Here is an 18,449-nt window from a genome sequence, read left to right on the forward strand (position 1 = left end):
TCAGGGCAGAGGACGCCTGCAATCGGGAGGACAAATGTCATCACCATGGAGACCAGTCAACACAAACCAGCTCACCCAAGGTCTGTGCCACGGCAGGGGCCGCCTTCCCCAAAGCCTTGGGACCCGTGAGTTCCCCTCCCAATCCTCCTAGACACCATCCTGGAGGGAGGAGCTGGGGGGGCGGGCAGTGTGCCAGGGCCTGTTTCTTTCTTTTTTTAAAAAAAATTAATTTATTTATTCATTTATTTAATTTTTGGCTGCACTGGGTCTTCGCTGCTACACGCGGGTTTCTCTAGTTGCAGCGAGCAGGGGCTACTCTTTGTTGCAGTGCGCGGACTTCTCATTGCGGTGGTTTCTCTTGTTGCGGAGCACACGCTGTAGGTTCGCGGGCTTCAGTAGTTGTGTCACGCGGGCTCAGTAGTTGTGGCTCGCGGGCTCTAGAGCACAGGCTCCGTAGTTGTGGTGCACTGGCTTAGTTTCATGTGGGATCTTCCCAGACCAGGGCTCAAACCCGTGTCCCCTGCATTAGCAGGTGGATTCTTTTTTTTTTTTTAATGAAAACTGATATGTGAAAGCCTTTATCTTTTTAAATTTTATTCAATTAATTAATTAATTTATAACCATAAGTTCTGAACCACACTTTAGATCAACAGGACCGAGGTCAAATTCTCCCCCTAGTGCACCTGGGCCCACGAGGGCGAGCAGGTTGGTGTCTCTACCTCTGGGGTGAGCTTGGAGGTGAACAAGATTGTTGAGTGGCACGAGGAGAGGTTCGGGGCCAGCAGGGGTGGATTCCGAGTGCCCAGCCGCAGCCAGGAGTTGGGGTGCGGGCCCCAGTGCTCAGTCGTTGGGGAGGGGTGTTCACACACACTCTGGTTCTGTCTAAAGCTCAGGTGCCCAGTCCGCTGGCCCCTGGAAGTGCTGGGCCACATCACCCCCTTGTGGACACTCGCGGGAGGGCCCCTTCCCTCCCCCGGGGGCTGAGGGTGCCGCCCCAGGCATCCTGGGGCCCAGAGAGCGGTCTCAGGAAGGAGGCGGCCCAGAGGAGAGTGGCCCCGGGTCTCCTCCGCTGCGCCTGGCCCCTTCCTTGGTGTCAGATGGCCCTGAGCTCTGCCCAGGAGCTGGGCTGCCCTGAGGCACCTGTGCCCACCGGAACCGAATAGGAATCCCTCAGAATTTGCATTCTGATCACTCAGTCAAGAAATGACTGTGGCCACCTGGTCAGGGGTCGTTCCTCCTGGTGGGCCGTTGGTGGGCCCCTGGGCAGTGTGGCCAGAGGTCGGGTGGCCGGAGGGCCCTCCCAGGGCCTGTACCCACCCTGAGGGTCCTCCGGCTCTTCCTGCTGAGTCTCCACTGCCCACTGCCCATACACACTGATGGGGAGAGGGGGTGAGGTCAGAGAAGTCACGTGCACAGAGCGGGCCAAGGGGATAGAAGCAAGAGGTCGCCTCCGGCTCACCGACGGTGCTTCACCCAGCTCAGCTTCAGGGGCCTAGACTCTTTAAGCGGCTGGCATTTCCTCTCTCTTGCCGGCCTCTCAGGGGCAAATGAGACGGTCGCTGCAAGCTGCTTAGACACAGCACTGGGGTGACCTCCGTGTCCTTCCCCTGCCGTCCAGGTTCCATCGGCAGGACAAGGAGAAGCAGCTTCCCTCTGGATCCGTGGGCGGGAGAGCGGGAATGAGACGATGGAGCCCTGTGTGCACACGGCTTGCGGAGGGCTTTGGGGAAGACCCAGGCCCGGAGCCTAATGCCCACCCTGTCTGGTCCCTCCCATGCCCCTCCTGCTTGCTCCCTGCCGGCTGGCCCCTGATCAGGCCCAGCACTGACCACTGAGGCCTTGCCCTGGCCGTCCCTTGCCTAGAAGTTTCCTGCATGGCTCCCTCCTCCCTTTTGGTGTCCAGTGACAGGTCACCTGCCTGTCCTGACCTCTCTGGACAAAAGACGGGAAGAGTGGTAGGGGTAGAGCTGGGAGTCCTGGCGGGGGTCAGAGAAGGAGGGGTGAGGGACGTGAAAGGGTCGGTGCGGTGGGGAACCCCCTGCCCCTAGTGCAGTCTCCCTGCTGAGCGGGACCTGGGGAGCCCTGGGGTGCTGTGGGGATGGTGGACAGGGGGCAGGGACGCTGGGCCTGGGAGGGCCTTTCTTCTGGGAGCTGACCCAGCACGGTCAGTTCTGTGAGGCCCACCCCCTGGGCGCGCCACCCCTCCTTCTGCGCCCCCAATCCCAGTGTGACACACGCGCCCACCCCACGGTCTGCCTCCACTTTCCAATGCGCGAAGGTCCCACGCATCAGGGCAAAACAATACAAAATGGTAAACAAAGCCAGTAGCGCTGAGGCCGAGGCCCCTCCCTCTTTCAGGGTCACACCCTGTGACGTGGGCACAGGGCACCTGAGATCCAGGGGCGCGTGGGGAGCTGTGGGCAGAGGAAGGATGGCCGCCTCTGGGACGCTGGGTGAAGAGGCGGGGCTCTTGAGCTGTCATTCTCAGCAGGGGTCTTGACAGAGTGGGGAGGGGTGCCACGCCCAGGCGGTGGGGCTCAAGAGTGGGCCCGAGGCGGGCAGAGCGGACTGTGCCGGTTGAGCTGCTGGTGTCTGCCCGCTTCCGCGGTTTGTGTCCGCATCACTCCATGACTCTCTTCTCACGGCCTTCTCCTCTGTGTGTCTGGGCTTCTACTCTCCGTTCCCTTATAAGGACACATGTCATTGGATTTAGGGCCCATCCAGAAAATCCAGGATGATCTCATTTTGGGATCCTCAAATTAAATCCCATCTGCAAGACTCTTTCCACATAAGGTCCCATTCACAGGTTCTGGGGGTCATAGGACGTGGACCTGCCTTTTGGGGGGGGCCACTCCCACCCACTGCAGAGAGGACCCACGTTGCTGCTCAGAGGATGCATCGTGTCATAGAACGCCTGCTGCTAGCCAGGAAAGCTGGACGAAGGGGGATCCACGACCTCATGGGAGAAACGTTTCAAGCTGCAAGAGGGCAGGGGGACCAGGGTAGAGGTGGCGAGAAGCGTACTCGGTCACCAACCAAACACGGAGGGCCCGGGCCAGCCTGGTGCAGGCTGGGTGCAGCTGCCTGGCCCACCCCTAGGTTTTCAGCCATATCACCCAGCTGCCAACCCGGGGAGCTCACCCGGCCTCGATGCTGGTGGGCAGCGCTGATGTGACTGGCCCTGGCTACTCAACCTCCAGCCCCTCCGGAGGTCAAGATGATACATCATGGCCCACAGCCCCTGCCATACATCACACTGCTAGCACAGACTATCTGATGTGACCCAAGGCCTCCAGGTGAGCAAACATACCCTTGCCAGGCAGGATATTCCCGGGGCTTAGGGGCTGTCTCCCAGGAGCTGGTCCAGGGCCAGTCCTGAGAGCACTTGCCCCCGAGATGGCTCTGCTTGGTGGATAGGGTGTCTTGATGGGAACCCTGTTTCCTGCTCCCCACTAGGCTCTGGTACCCCAGAAGCTGGAAGGCGGTGTTACACACTAAGAAGTCCTTGTATAAAATTACATCCAGGGGCTTCCCTGGTGGTCCAGTGGTTAAGAATCTGCCTTCCAATGCAGGGGACTCGGGTTCAATCCCTGGTGGGGGAACTAAGCCCGCGCACTGCAACGACTGAGCTTGCGCCCTCTGGAGCCCACGTGCCACAACTAGAGAGAAGCCCGACCACCGCAACTAAGAACCAATGCAGCCAAAAGTTAAAAAAAAAAATTACACCCAAATCACCCAGTCTTTGTGTGGATTTTAAACTTGCTAAAAACAAGTGGACTTCACCTATTTGTGATTTGGGCTAATGGAAATCATGTAACAGTCTGCTAAATATAATGGATATGGGGAAGCTGATGGTGAAAGTCTTTTTTTTTAAATCTTGTAAGGCTGTCAAAGAGGGAACCCAAAAAAAAGAGGGAACCCAAGAAGAAAATCAGCAAAGGAGAGAGATGAATTGGATTTCTTTTTTTTAAATTTATTATTTTTATTATTATTTAAGTATGGCTGATTTACATAGCCACTGTTTTATTTATTTAGTTTTTTGGCTGCACCGTGCAGCAGGCGGGATCCTAGTTCCCCAACCAGGGATCAAGCCCACGCCCCCGAATTAGGAGCACGGAGTCTCAACCACTGGACCACCGGGGAAGTCCCCGAGATGAATTGGATTTCTAAGGAGGTAGTGTGAAAACTGATAAAGGGAAACGTCACTAAACTGGAGTCAGAAGGCCAGAAGGGGGAGCTCTCACATGCAAACCACTGGACATCCATACAGATCGCAAGGGAAGAGACGAATCCTGAGTCTCCCGCAGGAAGGGACACTACCTTCCCCCCAGCAGGAGGAGGAAAGATTTTCTCCCTGCCCTGCAACACAGCCAGTGAGAGGCTGTCACAACCCAGCCAATGAGAAGCAACTATGCTTTGATCTCCCAGTTTCCTCCAATGGACTCTTTGTTTAGAAGAGCCCCGCCCAGCTTCCCCTTTTCCTATAAAAGAGTTTCCTCTTTGCTTTATTGCTCCTGCACGTAGTGTGCCAGGTTGCTTGTCCTGAGTTGCAATTCTCTGTTGCTCCCAAACAAACTGGTTTTGCTGTTAAAAATAACCGGTGTTTTCATGTTTTGGGTTAACATGATATGGAGGTCCCAGGGCAACTCAGAGGCTGATGAGCAAACAGGTGCGGTACCCACAGAGCCCAAGGAGCTCACAGCTTTCTCGCCGACCCCCGAGTTGGAGGGTAAGTTTCTCTTTTGGATTTGAGTCCGTTCTTGCTGTGTGTTGAAGCTCTCCAGGTCTTGTTCGGGATCTGTTTAAAGGCTTTGTCCTTTCTGTTAAGGCCTTGCTTTGTCCGTAACTACTTGTTTGGCACTTTGGCCTGACTTTTTTATTTTTTTATACATGTATTTTAAAATTTATTTTTAGCTGCATTGGGTCTTCGTTGCTGTACGTGGGCTTTCTCTAGTTGCGGTGAGAGGGGGCTTACTCTTCGTTGTGGTTTGCGGGCTTCTCATTGCGTTGGCTTCTCTTATTGTGGAGCACGGGCTCTAGGGACACAGCCTTCAGTAGTTATGGCACTTAGGCTCAGTAGTTGTGGTGCATGGGCTTAGCTGCTGCTTGGCATGTGGGATCTTCCCGGACCAGGGATTGAACCTGTGTCCCCTGCATTGGCAGGCAGATTCTTAAACACTGTGCCACGAAGGAAGTCCCTGGCCTGACTCTTGAAATCAGACTGTTTCTACTGGAACTGTGACAGCCTTCGATCTGACTCCTTTTGGAACTGGGTTGTTTCTATTGGAACTGTGCTGGTATTCAGCCTGCAGGCTAAGAACTATTATTATTATTTTATGCTCTAGAGAAAAACCTCTGAAAAATGGGATTCCAGTTATGTAAATGTTTTGAGAGCACCCCCCATTCAGGGACCCCAGCCAATTTTGTTTTCTTTTTTGGCTGCACTGCACAGCTTGTGGGATCTAAGTTCCCTGAGCAGGGATCGAACCCACACCCCCTGCAGTGGAAGTGTGGAATCCTAACCACTGGACCACCAATTCCTCCAGCCAATTTTATCTTCAGAAAATGCGGTCCCTCCTGTGTGCATTTCTAACTAAATTGACTGATTTAACCAAAAGTAATTTAAAATATCTGTGACCGAATCAAACTTGGGTTCGCTTGCCCACGCAGTAAGGCCAATCTACTCACATGGGGTCATGGTGAAGGAAACTAAAGCGTTTATCGCAGGGCCAAGCAAGGAGTCCAGGGCAGCTGGTGCTTAAAAGACCTGAACTCCCCAAAGGCTTTCAGGGAAAGGTTTTTGAAGACAGAGTGAGGGAGGCAGGTCGCAGGAGTTTGTGATCAGCTGGTGGACATTCTTCTGATTGGTTGGTGGTGAGGTAACTAGGAGTCAACATCGTCAACCTTCCTGTTTCAACTGCTCTGGGGTCTATGTGATTATGAGAAGCAGACAGTTAACTTCTTCCACCTGGTGGGGGTTCTGTATCTGCAAAACAGCTCAAAGGACATGGCTCAGAATATTGTCTATAGCCCTTGAGGAGGGACTAAAGGTCCTTGACTTTGTTTAATGGCTACACTATTATTATTTTGTCTTGCTTGACTGTTTTCCTTTCTCTACATTTCTCACTTCTGTGATTAAATTTATTCTTTGGAACGGGGGGAAGGCCTACGAGGCTAAAGTTTTTCTACAAACAAGAGGCAGGTTGAGGACATGGGGGCGGGTGTGTCCCAGGAGGGCCCCACAGGATCCTACTCGGTTACACATCGATGGCTCTTATGAGGAACTTTTGAACTTAACTTTCTTAAAACTGTGTTAGATAGCCGTGGCTCGGAAAGAGTCAAAACTGAATTGGATGCCTATTTTGATTGGTATTTTGAGGCTTCCAAACATTATCAAGAGTTTAAAATGGACTTTCTATAAAATGCCGTAATTAAATTAACTGAGGCAAAGACAAGGGCTTCCCTGGTGGCGCAGTGGTCGCGGAGCGGCTGGGCCCGTGAGCCATGGCCGCTGAGCCTACGCGTCCGGAGCCTGTGCTCCGCAACGGGAGAGGCCACAACAGTGAGAGGCCGGCGGACCGCAAAAAAGAAAAAAAAAAAAAGAGACGAAATGGCTTTTCATGTTCAGCTCTCCAATTTCTTTGCCTCAGGCTCCACTCTGGTGCCGTCTTCCTCCTCGGAACCTATCAGAACCTGCCTTTAAAGTTAAATCTTCTTAGGATCCAAATAAACCCGAGATTACTTACATCCCCCGGCCTAAGGCTGAATTGCAAACCATAATTAAAGTTTCCTAAAGTAACTGAGGATCCTATAGGTTTGCTGAAGATTTTAACACGGTTATTCAAACCTACCAACCTGGTTCCTCAGATCTATATCGGGCAGTCCACGTGCTTTTTGGTGAAGGTCAAGTCAAATATTGGGTGAAATTAGCCCAAAGGAAACATTCTGGAGGGGATTTAGAAGAGCAAACCCCTAACTTCTGGCAAGAGGCTGGAACCCTTGCTGGAGAACTCCACCAGCACTTACAGTAACTGTTCCCAAGGCTGTTGATCGGAACAAAATTCAGGCTTGCACACAAAAATCTGATGAACCTTCTCATGACTATTCTAATCAACCTCAGATTACTTTTAAAGAAAATTCTGATCTTCCTTCAGATGTTGAGTCCCTTAAGATAGCCTTTAACACCATGTTTATTAACGGGCCGAACTGGGATCATTTCTAATAAAAAAAGACCAGGATGGAATGGGAAACTAAGTACACTCCAGATTTAGTTAATCTGGCAAATCAGCTCATTCCAACACTGGATGAGTCACCAAAAGGAAAGACCGCCAAAATTCTTAGTGTTCAACACCAGCAAATGAAGGCTCCTAAATGAAACCAAAATTCTAGTTTCTGCTGTAATTGCAAAGAACCAGGACATTAAAAAAAAAAGATTACTGGAGCTTCCCTGGTGGCACAGTGGTTAAGAATCCGCCTGCCATGCAGGGGACACGGGTTCGAGCCCTGGTCCGGGAAGATCCCACATGCCGCGGAGCAACTGAGCCCGTGCACCACAACTACTGAAGCCCGCGCACCTAGAGCTCGTGCTCTGCAACAAGAGAAGCCACCGCAATGAGGAGCCCGCGCACCGCAACGAAGAGTAGCCCCCACTCGCCGCTACTAGAGAAAGCCCACGCGTAGCAGTGAAGACCCAACACAGCCAAAAATAAAAAATAAATAATATAAAAAAGATTATTGTTATAAATTAAAGCATTTCAGGCATCTCCAGCCCTTTAACCAGCCTTTCCAGGGGCCTCCTAATGAAGGGGGTTTTTGAGGAAATACAGGGGCTCTTCTCACCCCTCCCTCTTAATCAGCTCAGAAAAACAGCTCTCCAGATTGGGGAGGAATGTCTCTGTGTCCTTAGTGACACCAGAGCCACACTCTTGGTGCTCAACCCCCCTGCTATAAAACAGTCCCTGCCTTGAAGTACTAAAATGACCCAAATAGTGGGAGGTCTCCAATAAGCATCAACAGGTTCCTGTGTGTGAACCTATTCCCTTTCGTTTAGGCCCGTTGAGAGACACACACACCTTTTTCTCCTTAGCTCCTCTGCCCCTATTAATTTTTTTGGCTGAGACTTCTTGGAAAAATATCATGCTAGAATTTCTTTCTCCCAAAAGGGGAAAACAATTGTAGAATATGACAAGAGCCATCAAAATAGCCAACCAGGTGAATTAAATGACCCTTCTACATCTTTTACTTGCTCTGTCTCTGATGGCCCTGGAGCTGATGGGAAACACCGATCATTTATCCCTACTGAATCAGTTACCACCCTCCTTATGGGCAAAATCCACAATGTACCTCCCATTTAGGCTCGAATAGATCTCTCAAAACTAGAATTAATCAATACCCTATAAGAAGTCCTTCAGGTATAAAGCCTGTAATAGAAGATTCCAAGGCTCAAGGTCTCATTATCCCTGTACTAGTCCCTGCAACACTCGTACTTTATGTGCAAGAAAACCCAAGGGCCAAGGGTGGAGGTTTGTCCAGGACCTCCAAGCAATAAACAACATTGTTTTCCCTCGACAACCTGTTTTTACCAACCCCGACACACTACTGACGTCCATTCTCACTGGAAACGAATTTTTCACTCTAATTGATCCAGGCAGTGATTTTTTTTCTGTGTTCCAGTTGATAAGGCTAGCCAGTATCCTTTCACCTTCACCTGGAAAGGATAACAATACACATGTACAGTAATGCCCCAGGGTTTCACAGAAAGCCCTTCCTACTTTCCATAGGTCTTGAAAGCTGATTTGGATGATATAAAGTTTTCTCCAGGTTCTATGTTCTTACAATATACAGATGATTTGCTTCTATGTTCACCTTCTCAAACCTCCTTGCAGGAAGACGGCATCCACCTGCTAAAACTTTTGGCTTTAAAGGGACATAAAGTCTCCAAAAAGAATTGCAGTTTGCTCAAACTCAGCATGGATATTTAGGGCACTTGATCTTGGAACAAGGACGACATGTGGATCTGGACAGGCCTCATGGCATCCTGACCTTCCCCAAACCTAAAACTAAGCGCCGATTACAAGGTTTTCTCGTGCTAGCTGGCTACTACTGACGGCTTTGCCTCTGTGTGCCTTATTAAGACCCAGCAAACCTGACCCTAATTAAGAGATCAAGATGACACAGCTTTTGAAGCCTTAAAGAAAAGCTTAATGAGACCACCTGCCCTTGGGCATCCTAATTACCAGCTTTGCTTTTTCCTTTTTGCATGGGAGAGGGAAGGCAATGCCCGTGGAATATTCACCCCAAAACATAGGGAAGGTCACCCACCCATCCATTTCTGATTAAGGCAGAAAGACAGTGACAGGATTTAAGGCCTTAATCAGAAAGGCCACCGAATAGTTAATCATGGGATCCCCTTTAGCCACCTTCACACCCCATGCAGTAGAAACCCTTGTGAATTTTCATCACGTTTAACACTTCCCGGTCAGTTGCCCCAGCTCCTATGAAATCCTGCTGCTAACAGCTCCTCACATGACTCTTTCACGTTGTAACAACCTCAACCCTGCTATTCTTTCCCCCTCCTTCTCTGACAAAACACCTCAGGACTGTCTAACACTGACAGGTCACCTTCTGACTCCCCGTAATAATTTATAGGGGACTCTTCTAACCCGTGCGGATTCTTCACGATTTACTGATGGCTCCTATCGAAGATGACAAAGGTAAACACCAAGCTGGGTGTGCTGTTACACCTGCCCTTGAAATTGTCAAGCCGGCACCTTTACCTTTGGCTACTTCAACCCAGCAGGCTGAACTATACGCTCTCATTTGGGCTTGTACTTTAGCCAAGGGCAAAACCGCCAACATTTATACCATTAGTCAGTATGCCTTTGGGGTAGACCATGAGCTTGGGATGCTATGGAAACAATGAGGTTTCCTTACCTCTAATGGGGAAAAGATTAAAAATGGCTCTTATATCCAAAATCTATTAGATGCCATGCTCTTGCCGGCAACCTTGGCTGTTATTAAGATCCCTGGCATATAAGCTTGACATAGAGGATTAAAAACCTACGTCACTGATAACCCTACCAAAATACTACTCTCAGGAATTCCCTGGCAGTACAGTGGTTAGAACTCAGCGCTTTCACTGCCGGGGTCCGTGTTCAACCCCTGGTCAGGGAACTGAGATCCCACAAGCTGTGCATTGTGGCAAAAACACACAAACAAACAAACAAAAAACAAAAATGCTACTCTCAAAGGAAGTAGCCAAACCTCTGTCATCCAAAGAGATGCTCCCCAAGATAACAGACTAGGAATGCCCAAAAATTGGCCCCAGAAAAGGAAAAACGATATTGGAGCTCTAGTAACTGTTGGTTTGATAAAAAAAAAAAAGAACTCTGGTTCGGGCCAAATAACAAACTGGTCCTACCGGAAATTCTAAGACTCCCACTCCTTGGCACTGTTCATGCATTGAACTGTTGGTCCACTGACAAATGATGGCTTGCATGAACTAATATTGGTGGGAAATATATATATATTTAATATTTATTTATTATTTATTTATTTATTTTTGGCTGCGCCCGGTCTTAGTTGCGGCACGTGGGATCTTCGATTTGGCATGCGGGATCCTTTAGCTGCGGCATGCACGCAGGATCTAGTTTGCAACCAGGGATCGAACCTGGGCTCCCTGCATTGGGAGCACAGAGCCTTATGCACCTGACTGCCAGGGAAGTCCCTGGTGGGAAATATTAATAAGGTCAAAATGAGTGCCGGTCTCACCTGCCCAAGTACAGTCCAGGGCAACCTGCTCTCATTTTGAATTGCCTTATGGGTCATTCGAGATTTGGCAAATGGAATTCATTACAGCTGCCCCATCTCATGGATATACAGTCATACCTTGTTTTATTATACTTTGTTTTATTGCATGTCACAGATACCGCATTTTTTACACACTGAAGGTTTGTGGCCACCCTGTGTCAGGCAAGTCTATGAGCACCATTTTCCCAACAACATTATTTTTTAAATTAAGGTATGTACACTTTTTTAGACATAGTGCTATTACACACTTAATAGATTATAGTATAGTGTAAACAACTTTTATACGCACTGGGAAGCCAGAAAAATTCATGTGACTTGCTTTATTGTGATATTTGCTTTAATTGTGGTGGTCTGGAACCAAACCCAAAATATCTCCAAGGTATGCATGCAAATATTTCAGTCATAGTCTGTATATTTTCTGATTGGACTAAAGCTTTCCGTTGTAGACAGGCCACTGCTTCTCTGTGGTTAAATTTTTGTTAGAAAAGATTATCCCTACCTGGGGAAACTCTTGAATTTCGTAGTGATCAAGGAACCCATTTTACTGGTCAAGTACTTCGGCAAGTTTGTGATGTTTGGCCGGTTTTATAATACTTTCATTGTGCTTACCATCAGCAATCCTCAGGGTTAGTTGAACGTGCTAACAGTGCTATTAAGACCCAATTGGTGGGACCTCCCTGGTGGTTCAGTGGGTAAGACTCTGTGCTCCCAATGCAGGGAGCCCGAGTTCGATCCCTGGTGGGGGAACTAGATCCCCTATGCACGCCGCAATTATGAGCCCACATGCCGCAACCAAAAGATCCTGAATGACACAACGAAGATCCCGAGTACTGCAACTAAGACCCGGCGCAGCCAAAATAACTAACTAACTAATTAACTAACTAACTAACCCAATTGGCAAAATTTGTAGATACCCTCCAAAGACTCTGGCCAAAGCCATTGCTGTTGGTCCTTCTAAATCTCAGAGCCACCCGTTTTGGAGCTCGTAAGCTCTCACCCTTTGAGATAGTCAGAGGATGCCCAAAGTACCAGGCCGCTCCCTCTTTTGACCTGCAGCTGATAAAAGGAGATACGCTTCAGCATTGTAAAGGCATAATTGCTTCTTCTAAGAGTAGCCATGCTCTTGTAGAGCAATCTTTTCAGTCTCAGGAGACGAATACCTTCAGCATCACACCGTGCAACCTGGAAATTTCTTCTATTGGAAAAGGCATCTCCAGAAGGACTCTCCTCAGTCTCACTGGAGAGGCCCTTAGCAAGTACTGCTAACCCACCCTTGTGCCACCAAACTCCAGGGAATAGACTCCTGGATACATGCGACACATCGAAAGAAAGTATCAAGCCCTGACTGGACCCATACACTATTTGGTGACCTGAAGGTAAAGATTTCCTGGAAGTGAAGCAGATGATATCTGATGAGACAGCTTTCCCAAGGTGTCGAGATCAAGCCTGTTAGAAAGTTCAGAATTCGCAGAAGTCTCTCTCTTTCATCTGGACTATAAACTGACTCTGGATTTTTATCCAAACTTATAGTCTTTGAATTTGCAAACTACAGGCTATATTCTCTGATAGCACATTTAGTTCCAAACAGTGTCTTTTGAGACAACAATACTGTTTACTTACTCCATGTTTATTCCGGCATTGTCTTCCCAAAGTGCTTGTTTAATTCCTGCAGTTTTGGTATGCCCTTGCTGTATTCACTATTCTAAGGTACAGACTTTAGATGAGAAATGCCCGAGAGATCTCTGTCCTACCCATCCTTGTTACTAAAATGTTACCACAATAGGTTTCCAATCTGTGCACTCTCACTCCTGCATGGGACACAACACCAGGAAAGGTCCTTCCTGGTATCAATGGACGAAAGGCCACTGAATGTTGGTAAAAAACAAACAAAAACCCTGATTCTTTTTTTTTTAAGTTTAATTAATTATTTTATTTTTGGCTGCGTTGGGTCTTTGTTGCTGTGCGCTGACAGGGCTTTCTCTAGTTGCGGCAAGTGGGGCTACTCTTTGTTGCAGTGCACGTGGTTCTCATTGTGGTGGCTTTTCTTGTTGTGGAGCACGGGCTCTAGGCGCGTGGGCTTCAGTAGTTGTGGTGCACGGGCTCAGTAGTTGTGGCTCGCAGGCTCTAGAGCCCAGGCTCAGTAGTTGTGGCACACAGGCTTAGTTGCTCTGCGACATATGGGATCTTCCCAGACCGGGGCATGAACCCACGTCCCCCGCATCGGCAGGCGGACTCCCAACCACCGCGCCACCAGGGAAGCCCCTCAGAGAAAGATTTTGATCAAAGGGGGGGAAGTGGTGAAAATTAATAAAATGAAACTTACTAAAATAGAGTCAGGAAGACAGAAGGGGAAGCTCTCACACACGTAACACTTAACATCAATACAGGCAGACCTAGGAGATATTGTGGGTTTGGTTCCAGACCACTGCAATAAAGCATATAGCACAATATAGTGAGTAACATGAATTTTTTGGTTTCCCAGTGCATGTAAAATTCCGTTTACAGACTATAAAATTCCGTTTAATAGACTATAAAATTATAGTCTATTAAGTGTACAGTAGCATTCTATCTAAAAAAATAATGTTGGAAAAGTGGTGCTGATAGGCTTGTTCAATACAGGGTTGCCACAAACCTTCAATTTGTAAAAAGAGCAACATCTGCAAAGTGAAGTAAAGCAAAGCATAACAAAACAAGCTATGAATGTACAGAACCCAACAGAAAGAGGCTTATCTTGCGTCTCTGGCAGGAAGTGACACTGTTTTTCTACTGCAGGCAGGAGGAAGAAAGATTTTCTCCTCACCTGGCAACACCTCAGCTACTGAGAGGCTGTCAGAATTCAGCCAATGAAAAGTCACTTTACTTTGAACTCCCAGTTCCCTCCAATGGACTGCTTGTTTAGAACAGCCCCTCCCAACTTCCCCTTCTCCTCTATAAAAGAGTGTCCTTTCCTTTGTTTTACTAGACTTGCGTGTGGTTTGCCATAGTTGCATATCCTGAATTGCAATTCTTTGCTGCTCATGAGTAAACCCATTTTACTGGTAAAAATAACTGACTTTTATTGTTTTAGGTTAACAGTAATTAATCCATTACTTCTGATGTACAAAAGAAAGTTTATTGGTGGGTAATTTTTAAGTAAAATATATTTTGTTGTTTAAAAACAGGGGGGGCCAGTTTTTTCTTTGGCGTGAACAGGGTTTGAACACAACAAACCTGCAGAGCTGACAATTTACTGCACAAATCCAAACACCGCAGAGTTGTAGGATGGGGAAATCCAATGCTCCCTGTATCAGCTCCCACCCAGCTTCACTCTGGGTCCCTTTGCAGAGCAGGCTTCTCATATCTTTGTCTCAGATTATCTGAGGAAGGACAGTGGATTTGGTTCTGGACGTAGGAGAACCTGGGTAGCAGGTGAGGAGTCGGAGAGGGTCAGAGAAAGTGGCTGGACTGGGAGGCCAACTCACAGAGAGGGTAAGAATGGTGGGCAGTGGTCAAGCTGCCCCTAGAACTGAGGACTCTTTCCTCAACCTGGTGCTCTTTCTAACGCTCCAGTGCACCAGAAGCAAGGACATCACACACAAAAAGCAAACGGTAAAAAGAGTACCCAGTGGAACAGCTCATCACTTGTGCCGTCTTGGCTGGGAAGGCGTGGAGACACTTGGGAGACTGAGGTTTGCTTGTTCTTCCATTTGCCATGGCAGGTATGTCAGTTCCATACAGGAGCTGGAATGGGCTCCACCCAGGCTCTCCAGGACCACCCTCTGTCCCCTAGTCCTTCTCTGTGTTCCACCTCTTCCAAGGGCAGAAGGGACATACCTTCGTATGTCAGAGACCTTACTAAAAAAATCTTTGTGCTACTCAGCAGCATCCTGTTAGGGACTGAATTGTGTCCCCCACCCCTGCCCCAAATTCATATGTTGAAGCCCTAACCCCCACTGTGACTGTATTTGGATATATGGCCTTTACAGAGGTCATTAAGGTTAAATGAGATCGTAAGGGTGGGTCTTAATCCCATAGGACTGGTGTCCTTGTAAGAAGAGAGACACTGGGGATGTGCACAGAGAAGAGGCCCTGTGAGGACACAGCAAGAAGGCAGCTGTCTGCAAGCCAAGGAGAGAGGCCTCAGGAGAGACCAAACCTGCTGGCACCTTGAACTTCCAACTTCCAGACTGTGAGAAAATGAATGCCTGTTGTTTAAGTCTCCTTGTCTGTGGCATTTTGTTATGGCAGCCTGAATTGACTAATCCATTCACGTTCCTACAACTGGGAACTTTGCATTGTGAATACCTTGGGACCCATAGAAGGGAAGAGCTGGGTAGGGGAACATGACAGCAGGTACATGCATGTGTGAGGGTGGTTGCTGGCATAGGTGTGCCAGGGGTCAACCTCACTGGCTACTATTCAGTGGATGGGCTTGGCTCCCGGGGAGGCCCCTGGCCCCTCCACCACCTGCTTCTTGGCACAGCTGCTTCCAGAGGCTGATCACAGCAAGGGCTGAAGTCCCAATGTCCAGACAAAGTGGGGGAAGGAGGCCAGGAAAAGGCCGCAGGCCCCGATAGGACCCAAAGTAAGACGCCAGGGGAGGGAGACCTTTGGAGGAATTTAGATTTAGTAGTTTTCCATCAGGGGAGGAACCAGAGTTGAAGAAGCAACCCATCCCCAGTCTCTTCCTGTACGTTTCACCCCTCTCCCTCCTTCCTGGTCACCTTTGCAGGAAACCCCGTGGTTCTCACTGTTCTTAGAATAAGACCCAACCTCTGTGTAGGGCCTGACCCCTCCAGATCTGCCCCCTACCCCCTCCCTGCCCACCCTAGGCCGCAGTCTAGGGCGTCAGCCCCAGCACTCCCCGCCAGGCCGACTCACGTGTCCTCCCTCTGCTCAGGACCCACTGACTCAATTCTGTGCGGGCTCCTTCTCATCATTCTGGTTGCAGCTGAGAGTCCCCTCCTCTCTGTTTCTGTCCCATCATCCTGTTTCTCCTCCTAAGCCTCTTATTTTTGGCTGCGTTGGGTCTTTGTAGCTGTGCATGGGCTTTCTCTAGTTGTGGCGAGCAGGGGCTGCTCTTTGTTGCGGTGCAGAGGCTTCTCATTGCAGTGGCTTCTCTTGTTGCAGAGCACAGGCTCTAGGCGCGCGGGCTTCAGTAGTTATGGCATGCGGGCTCAGTAGTTGTCGTGCACGGGCTTCGTTGCTCCGCGGCATGTGGGATCTTCCCGGACCAGGGCTCGAAACTGTGTCCCCTGTATTGGCAGGCGGATTCTTAACCACTGAGCCACCAGGGAAGCCCCTTTGCTTACTTTAAAAAAATATTGATTGATTGATTGATTTGGCTGCAATGGGTCTTAGTTGAGGCACGTGGGACCTTCGTTGTGGCGTGTGGGCTCTTTGTTGCGGAGTGCAGGCTTCTCTCTAGTTGTGGTGCACCAGCTCCAGAGCACAGGGGCTCAGTAGCTGCAGCACGCAGGCTTAGTTGCCCCAAGGCATGTGGGATCTTAGTTCCCCGACCAGGGATTGAACCTGCGTCCCCTGCATTGGAAGGCGGATTCCTAACCACTGGACCACTAGGGAAGTCCCAAGATTCATTTATTTGTTTTCTTAAAGAATTTTTACCCCCCTTTCTTTCCTATACAAAGTTTCCTTATCTTGTAATTTTTTTTTTTTTTTTTTTGAAGGGAGGTCTGTCTCTGTCCCTAGAATGTTTGCCCGTTAACCCCGTGCTTGATTCAGTCCCTGGATATTAGTTGAAGGCACAGGCATGTTGGGTACTTCCTACCTTAACTTACCGAATCCTCACAATGCCCTGTAAGGCAGATGTTGCTTGAATTCTGCCATCCCTCATCCATAATTCTGAAATCCAAAAAGCTCAGAAACCCAAAATGTTTTTCTCAAACTGGGTCGACATCTGACTTGAACAGCTGTAAGGCTTTTCATGGTCTTTATCACACTTAGTTTGAATGGTCATCCTGTCTTTGCAGCAATGTTAATGTATCTGGTTTTGGGGTGCTGTCCAATGCCCCAGTGGGAGCACTGAGCAATATACTATTTGCTGGTTGCCTATTGCTGTGTAAAAAACAACTCCAAATGTTAGCAGCTTAAAACAATAAACATTTATTATGTCAGACAGCTTCTGTGGGCCAGGAATGTGGAAGTAGCTTAGCTGGGTGCTTCTGGCCCAGGGTTTCCCATGAGGTCGCGGTTAAGATGCGTGCTGGGGGTGGTCCCAAGGTAGCTCAATTATTATGGTGGGGAAGTTGATGCTGGCTACCGGCATGAAGTCTCATGTCCTCATCACATGGACCTCTTCACAGGGCTACTTGAGTGTCTTCACGATACGACGGGTAGCTTCCCCCCAGAGGGGATGATCTAAGAGAGGGCGAGGCAATGTCTTTTGTGACCCAGCGGCAGAAATCACTCCATCATTTCTGTGATATCCTCTTGCTTACACGGGTCAGCCCTATTCACTGTGTCAGAGGGTGAGATCACAAGAGCATGAATCCCAGGAGTGGGATCCTTTCTGGATGTTGGCGACCCCAATTATATGTACCTATCTCAAATCCAAAGATTCTGAATTTCGAAGTACGTGTGACCCCCAGAATGTTAGAGGAGAGACTGGGATGCCCATTTTACAGGTGAGAACCAGGTTCAAGGGCAGTTGAGTGACATGTGGGAGGTTACACTTACATCAATAGCAATGACGACTCACCTATCTCTAACAGCTCTGGGGCCAGTGCTGCTTGGTTTTCTCCATCACTGCTCCACCCAACAAGAGTGTGTCATTCCTAACCTTAGTCACGTGGACTGTGGGCTCACAGGGGCAGGCACTCTGCACTCCATCCTCTAATCCCTACAGCACACCTGTGGGGTAAGCAGGGCAACTGCCTTTGACCTTCCCTCTGCAGCCGAGGAAGTGTGAGCTGTCTTCGCTTATACTTGTCTGATTCTACCAGCCTGCGGGTGTCTCCCCGGGCTCAGCCCAAGCTTGGTATGGGTTACAAAAATGGGAAAAAACGCCACGCTGCTCTCAGGGGATCTGGCGAGGAGGGCAGCTCTGGGTAGGGGCCAGCAGAGGAGTCTGTGGGAGGGAACCTTTGAAAGATCACAGGTGTGCTTGGGCATCATTGCCGAGGACACTCAGACTTTGAAAAAGAAAATAGCCGTGGAGCCACGGAAAAACCCTCGGAGTTGGTCTGGGGAGCTGGGGGGGAAGGAAAGGGATGGAGAAACGAGGACGGGAAAGGGCCAGCTCCCTCCTGCCTTCCGCCCTAAGAATAGTTCTTGCGACCTTAGAGAGGGGATGCGGGGTCTGAGCATGCTCAGCACCTCGCTGGGCTCAGCTCGTGGAAGGTCGCCGTTTTCCTGGTGCTCGGCGTGGCCAGCCGGCCTGCAGCCCGGGGATTCGGACCCACGCTCGGGACTAACACTTGGGGTCGTCTTTGGCCCCTTCCTTCCTTTCCAACAGTAACTACATCGCAGGCCGTTTGACCCCTCTCCTCGCCCGGGCCCGAGTCTCCGAAAGCTCCCTGACTCGAGGCGATGGGGCGGGTGGGACACGCCAGTCACCCGCGGGCGGAGAGGCCCGGGGTCCCGGGCCTGATAGGACTGGGGCGGGGCCACGTTCCGGGCGGCGGGCAGGGCCTGGCATCTCG

General features: G+C 49.5%; 1 protein-coding gene across 2 annotated transcripts in view; it reads left to right on the forward strand.

Annotated features, from left to right (window-relative positions):
- Window positions 1–4,642: 4,642 nt before the first annotated feature.
- TNIP2 (TNFAIP3 interacting protein 2) overlaps window positions 4,643–18,449 on the forward strand; it is a 39,761-nt gene continuing 25,954 nt past the window's right edge. For both annotated transcript variants that reach the window (XM_024745133.1, XM_024745134.1), the window contains exon 1: window positions 4,643–4,729. In XM_024745133.1, coding sequence (XP_024600901.1) covers window positions 4,658–4,729 — 72 coding nt within the window. In that variant the 5' untranslated portion in view covers window positions 4,643–4,657. The remainder of the gene's footprint in view (window positions 4,730–18,449) is intronic.

Source organism: Neophocaena asiaeorientalis, unplaced genomic scaffold, assembly GCF_003031525.2.
Source record: "Neophocaena asiaeorientalis asiaeorientalis breed wild unplaced genomic scaffold, Neophocaena_asiaeorientalis_V1.1 scaffold65, whole genome shotgun sequence".
In the NCBI taxonomy this organism is placed as follows: domain Eukaryota; kingdom Metazoa; phylum Chordata; class Mammalia; order Artiodactyla; family Phocoenidae; genus Neophocaena; species Neophocaena asiaeorientalis.